The 6,518-nt window shown below is 33.2% G+C and overlaps 1 protein-coding gene across 2 annotated transcripts; it reads left to right on the top strand.

Annotated features, from left to right (window-relative positions):
* The first annotated feature begins 253 nt into the window (after positions 1–253).
* On the top strand, positions 254–6,226 carry LOC106791016. 2 transcript variants are annotated; one of them, XM_014756344.1, is made up of 7 exons: positions 254–355; positions 2,891–3,221; positions 3,939–4,214; positions 4,396–4,628; positions 4,864–5,130; positions 5,414–5,669; positions 5,872–6,226. In XM_014756344.1, the coding sequence occupies exons 2-7, from the start codon at positions 2,960–2,962 to the stop codon at positions 6,039–6,041; spliced, it is 1,464 nt and encodes a 487-aa protein (XP_014611830.1). In that variant the 5' UTR covers positions 254–355; positions 2,891–2,959; the 3' UTR covers positions 6,042–6,226. The 2 variants fall into 2 exon arrangements, with proteins under 2 accessions (XP_014611830.1, XP_014611831.1); XM_014756345.1 differs by lacking the exon at positions 254–355 and adding an exon at positions 653–795.
* Positions 6,227–6,518: the final 292 nt, after the last annotated feature.

Raw genomic sequence — 6,518 nt, 5'->3', positions numbered from 1 at the left:
GTCACAGCCGGTTAACGTGTTCCTATCTTATTATTATTTTCATCTCCGAATTAATTTTTGAGTAGGACAAACGCGCGGATGCGCAATATACGTTGGGAAAAGGCGCGCACGCTTATAAAAGAAAACAAAACAGCAGCGCAAAAAGGGAGGAATTTGGTGGTTAAGGTGGCGGAAAAAGAAGGAGAAGGAGACAACGACGACGACGACGACGACGACGACGACGACGACGACGACGACAACGACGACGACAACGACGACGACGACGACGACGAGGAGGAAGAAGAGGAAGAAGAGGAGGAGGAGGACGAGGAGGGGGTGGAGGGTGATGGGGTGGTAGGGCGCTGGGCGGTGTCAGGTAAGGTCTCCCGAGACTTACCCCTTTTACTTTTTTCTTTTTTTCTTTCTAATCCCCAGGGTGTTAACCCACAGTCCAGAAGGACAAAAATCTTCTTCGACAAAGGAACAAAGAAATAATAATAATAATATATTAATAATAATAATAATAATAATTATAAAATAAATAAATGTTTAAAAATGAAGTTTTTGCAATATAATTGTGCATAGAAGATTTTTCGTTATCAAAGGGAAAATGACGACAACGTTTACCTCGTTCGGTTAAGCTCGGTCGAGTTCGGTTTAATCTCACGAACATGACCTAACCTTTTTGTTCTACTGCGTACCATCGTGCATATTTAGGCTACTTTTTTTTTCTTTTTTGTTTGTCTATTATTTGTTTGATCGAAATAAAAACAGGGGTTGGTGGGGATGCATCGCGAATAAGGCGCGAATAAATACGTAAGTAAATGTATAGATAGGTTTGTTTTTTAAAGTAGTAGTAGTTGCAGTATTGTATAAAGGATAGTATGCATTTAGAAGCAATGTATAGAAGCTTTTGTTTTCACGGTTAATACTCCGATGGACTCGAAATTTAATCGATAAACGAACTGCTTGTTGCCGTTGCGGTTCCATGGAATGTGTCTTACGAAAAAAGCTTGCTAAACCTTCTAAAAAAGTAGTCCTTCGATTCCACCGCCTTCGTAAAATAGTTCGATGATAGTAAGGGTGGGTTTTGGGGTAGGTTTTGGGGTAGGGGTGGTGAAAAGCCGGTTAACTCGCTTCGTTAAGTTTGCAAGACGCTACTCTCTCTCTCTCTCTCCCTTTTTTTTTCACTCTCTTTCTATGCATTTCTCTGTCTCTTTACATTCGCGCTTCTCTCAAGTCAAGTGCTCTCTTCTTCCTACTTCTTCTATTCTTCTTTCTTTCTTCTTCTTATACTTACAACAAGCTTTTTTCTAACCCTCTACTGTCTTTCTCTTTTTAGTACAATCTTGTAGAACGTTGACCCTTCTTAATTCGTTTCTAGTACTTAGTTACTATTCTCTTATAAGCCCGACATCTTATGTATATATATATATATATAGAGAGAGAGAGAAAGAGAGAGAGAAAGAGAGACATGTATTTTTCTTTTTTCTTTCTTCCCTTTTTATTCTTTTTATTTATTCCGTAAAAAAAGTGTGAGTGACCTACCGACCGATCTTTTTCACATAAAAATTTCTCAATCTATATGTATTCGTTGAAGATTTATTTTGTATATGTATATTTATCTTGTATCTATGTATTTTTTTGTTATTTTAAAGATATTTTTCAAAAAGAGAGAAGATTTATTAAAGAAACATTCGCTTAATAACTATTACTTATCAAAAAATAGTTAAGTCAGAATTAGAGATTAGAACTTTTTAATGATTTAATTAAAAAAATGAAACTTTATCTGACACAGTAACGTTGATCGAATTAAAAAATGTTATCTAACAAATTTTAAAGGGAAAAAAGAAAGAGATAATGAAGATACTCAATAAATGAACAAATCGATTCACGCAAAATGGATTCGCAAAGTGAATTGGAACTTTATAGTAATAGGTATACCAGGAACATTTGTTTTAACTCGTGTATTCTTGTGTTATCGGATCGACGACAGATGTTTTTTAAAATCCCAATAACGTGAATAGTAAGAGCAGTATTTTTTGATATTTTATTTTATACAATTTTTGTTCGTTTTTTTTGTTCACTCAACCAAGCGTGTTTTATTATCTCGCGATATGCGTGTCATATTATAACGTCGAGGATTTAAATAAAAAATAATAATGAATAAATAAAAGAGAGAATCCGACCATTTAAAATGAAATAATCGTAGGAATGATTCGCAGCATTTAATAACAAACATTTATCCATTTTTCGTATCCCTTTGATCAACGATAATAAAGTTCACTTGTGTTCTTTTACGTTTTATTTTAAAAAATAATATATCGGGTAACGAAAAAACAAATGTATATCTCTTTGAGAAATTTTTTCGTGTTATCTGAGTTATTTTAATTAATAATATGTTCTTTTAGATTAACCAAGAAATGAGTGTAGTTTTAATCAATGAAGATAATCGATACGCAAACTAAAGAGCAGCGAAATCTTTCTTGTTTAATTAATATTTGTTTTTTCTCTCTCTCTCTCTCTCTCTCTTTTTCATTGTTTGATAATATCGTAAAAGAGTGGAAGTTTAAAATGCGCCACTTCGCGATATCGATCTCGGTATTGTTTTCGAACATTTCATTCGATCGAGTACGCTTGAAAAGGCAGCTGCATTTCAACTTCATTTCATTTCGATTCACATTTAACCTTTGACTTCTTTTTTTAACCGATAAATGTTCAAAGAGAAAATTAGAGCCTTAGAGAGAGAGAGAGAGGTATCCTTCAACGTATTAAAACGTATCAAACGAATTCAATGTCAAGTGAGATAGAGAGAAAGAGAGATTTTAATGTAAAAATAAAAAAAAAAAATAAGTAACGTAAAATAATAGTTAAAAGTTGGTTTATACATATGAGGTTTCTTCGATTGCAGAAATATTAGTTATATCAACTAACCGCAAATCTGGCGAACCTGGGAAATCTCGCGAGTTGCGTCTCTACGATGATAGACGACGAGGAACAAGAAGAGCTACGGTGTACGGGAAGTGACGTTGAGATAGAGGAATACACTGATACGGAAGAGTCACCATACGTCGGTGCTTATCGTGCCAGTTCCGATAAACTTTTCGACAAAAATAAAGCGACCTGGCAAAAATGCACATTTTTAATCACCCTATTTACCGTGGTTGCATCCGTAACAGTTCTTGTTATCGGTTTTCCACTATATCTCGAAAGCATCAGTGCCGTATCTAACGGTTACACTGGTAAGTCGGTGTGTATGTATGTGGGTGTCTGTCTGCCTGCCTCCGTTATCCCATCCATTTTGATAAAGTAAATTACAAAAGTTTGACAAATATAATAATACGTGAAAAATATTCAAATAGATATAGGGGTAACGTATTTTAGTTATTCTTTATTAACGATTTTTCACTTTATCTTTAAAACGATAGTGTCATTTCTAACGTTTATATTCGGTAATCCGATACGTGTATGATGGATGATCATATATTTTTATCGAGTACTTTTCAAAATGGATTTTCAAATTGTATGCATGAAAAATATTCGAATAGACATAACGTGTTTATAAAAAATAGCTTTTGCTATCGGTTATCCATTTTTCAAGTGAAAGCATCATAAGCCAATGTGTGATCATTCATTTTCATCGAGTAATTTTTTCTTACAACATTGTAATAAATATATGAAAAATATATTTAAATAGATATATATATATATATATATATATATATATATATATAATAGATAAATTCTTATACTAAGGATCTTGTTAGTATGAAAAATATTTTTATCAGACGAATTGTCGGCAAAGTGATTTCTTATTCAGGCAATGATGAAATACAAAATGTATAGGATAACTTATGCACAAAGATAGTTTGAGAAAAGAAAAGAAAAAAAAGAAGGAGTTAGGTGAATTACTTCTATATAATATTGTTGAAATAAAAATAATATTATTTTTTCCTTAGGTCTTCTCTTTAGTGCTCTCGGCTCTGCTTGTATCCTCGGTTTCGTTTACTTCGTAACCGATAAAATTTCTCCACCTCCACCGTTGGTACCAAACTCTATGAGAATAAGAATACCACGCTGCATGCTTATCAAAATAAGCACAATTTATGCTCTTTCTGGTATTCTCGTTGCCCTATCTCTCGATCAGAATCGAGTTCTCTGTCATCTGCAGGATCCGATCAAAGGCATCACTCTACTTTTCTCCCTGGTTTATTATTTCTTCTTCTCTCGCAAAAGTAAGAGATATATTTCATCGAAAATTAATCTTATATTCGATTATTATAAATCACATAATTTATTAGAAACAAAATCTACAAATATAAATGAATGTGAAATTAATGAAATTTAAATGATTATTTTATGAATTTTTCTCGTATTATTTTGTAATTGTTTAAAATAATAATGTACACGTTTTAGTGATGAGCCTCCAACGAATATTCGCAAGCACTACGATAATAGTAGGCCTGTTTATAAGCGTGGACTATGGTCTTTGCGATGAATTTCGTTGTAGAGGAAGAGAAGTGTCAGCTCATACAGCGACGATGAGAGGATCCTGGGGCGTCAGAGCTGTCTGGACGTTCGTTTACGTGGGTGCACTGGCCGCTTTTGCGATGTTCTTCACAATGCTAGAGCGTCATTATACGACTGGGGTAAATTTGAGGATTTTTTTTCTATCCAATTAATTACTCACCCAATTAACTATAACGTTGCTCATTTTCTTCTCATTCCAAAGAAAAAATAAAATATATGCGAGATAATATAATATTTTTGGAAATTATTTCATGATTATTCTTAATCACGTATCGTAAGATAATCAATGGCAAAATATTTCAATGGATTTTCAATGGAAAAATGATATAATTTCGTACAATTTCGTTCCGACAGCAACAACATATTTGTCAATTACTGACAACTCAGCCAAATTCTTTTCTTTACACCGTATCTCGTTTGGTATCTTCTCGTGACATCCGACGAAGAGGATCAGAAGAAGAGGGTGGAAGATTGTTGCACGTTACAGATCCGGATCCAACGATAAAGCCAAAAAATTATCCAAAACCGCCAATCCTTCAGACTCTTTTTCACATACATGTAATCACATTTTTTGCGATCCTTACATTGTGTTGGTTGGACACGTTACCTGGCATTGGTAGGGTAGGTATCATAACAAATAAAAATAACATTGAAATATTTGATGGTTTTTATGCCTGAAAACTGACAAAAAGAAAAAAAAAAAAAAAAAGAAAAGAACAAACTTATAATATAATATATCATTTTATTTTGAACATAATCAAATAATTTCGCACGGGGCAAATTTTGGATTTGATATGCGCGCACTCGTTTCAATTAGAGAAACAGAAAGATCAATGTTTTTTTATAAAATTCAAATAAATATGATTAAATTTAGTGTCGAGTTGTTGTTTTAACTTTATTTTAGGGGCTTTCACCAGTCGACTTGTATCGTACCGTTGAACACGGTTTATCCTGCCACTTTAAAACAATCGACTCTTGCTCGAACGTATCCAGCCATGCTTGGATTTGTCTATTAGCTTACGTAATATTCGTATTATCGTCCCTTAACTTTCTGTCGATGTGCGAGAGTGCAGTCTTTACTGTCGCTGCAGCTACAGTTTCTCTTCCTCTCTCTGGCATTTGGTGGAGTATTTACAAAATGAACGTCGGTGCAAACGGCGGTGAGTTTATTAAAGTTCACATAAACGCATGCATGCATGCACGAGTGAGATGTAACTATTAGGACAATGTTCCGAATAGAAAACCGAAACTTTTCCCTATTTTTATTATCACAATTATTATCTCTATTAATATTATTATATATATATATATTGTTATTAATAAGTTGTGTGTGAAATTGAATTGTGTCCTGTGTTGAAATAGGTTTTATCGTATGGTCACCTGGAGTAACAGGTGAATTAATTTGCGCATTACTCGGTCTTCCCGTTGTACTTCTTGGTTTGGGTTTACTCGTCAGGTCTCACTTCAGGGATACTCAAGCTTCTTATCAAACTATACAACCTCCTGACATACAACGTGATTGTCACAGATAAATCCTTCCTAAGGTATTGGTATCTTTTTAGATATATATATATATATATATATATAAATTGCATCAACAGTAAAGAAAATTAGAAATGAAAGAGATAATAAAACGATCTGTATACATACGCACACATACGACGATTATCTTATACGTCTGACAATTTTTTGAGAAAAAGATTTTTAAAAAAAAAAAGGTGTAAAAAAAAAGAAGGATAATACGAAAACGAAATTGCGGAAGGAATGATGAAGGGTCTCTGTTAACAATTAAAAGAGGATCGATTTTTCCTATCTAACGCCAACATAAGCAAAATTATCCGTCGAGCAACAGAACGTTATTGCCAGTTTATATTTTATTTTGATATAACGAAGCATTCTGAAGGAAAAAAACGGAAGAAAAAAAAATTATATATATATATATATATATATCGAATTACTTATGGGGTTTTTTTTCTATCTCTTCTATCAATTTTCTTTTCTTTTTAATC

Source organism: Polistes canadensis, unplaced genomic scaffold (genome assembly GCF_001313835.1).
Source record: "Polistes canadensis isolate GaletaPanama2010 unplaced genomic scaffold, ASM131383v1 scaffold_278, whole genome shotgun sequence".
In the NCBI taxonomy this organism is placed as follows: Eukaryota; Metazoa; Arthropoda; class Insecta; order Hymenoptera; family Vespidae; genus Polistes; species Polistes canadensis.
The sequence above is the reverse complement of the archived record's forward strand: the minus strand, read 5'-3'. Positions and strand labels throughout refer to the sequence as shown.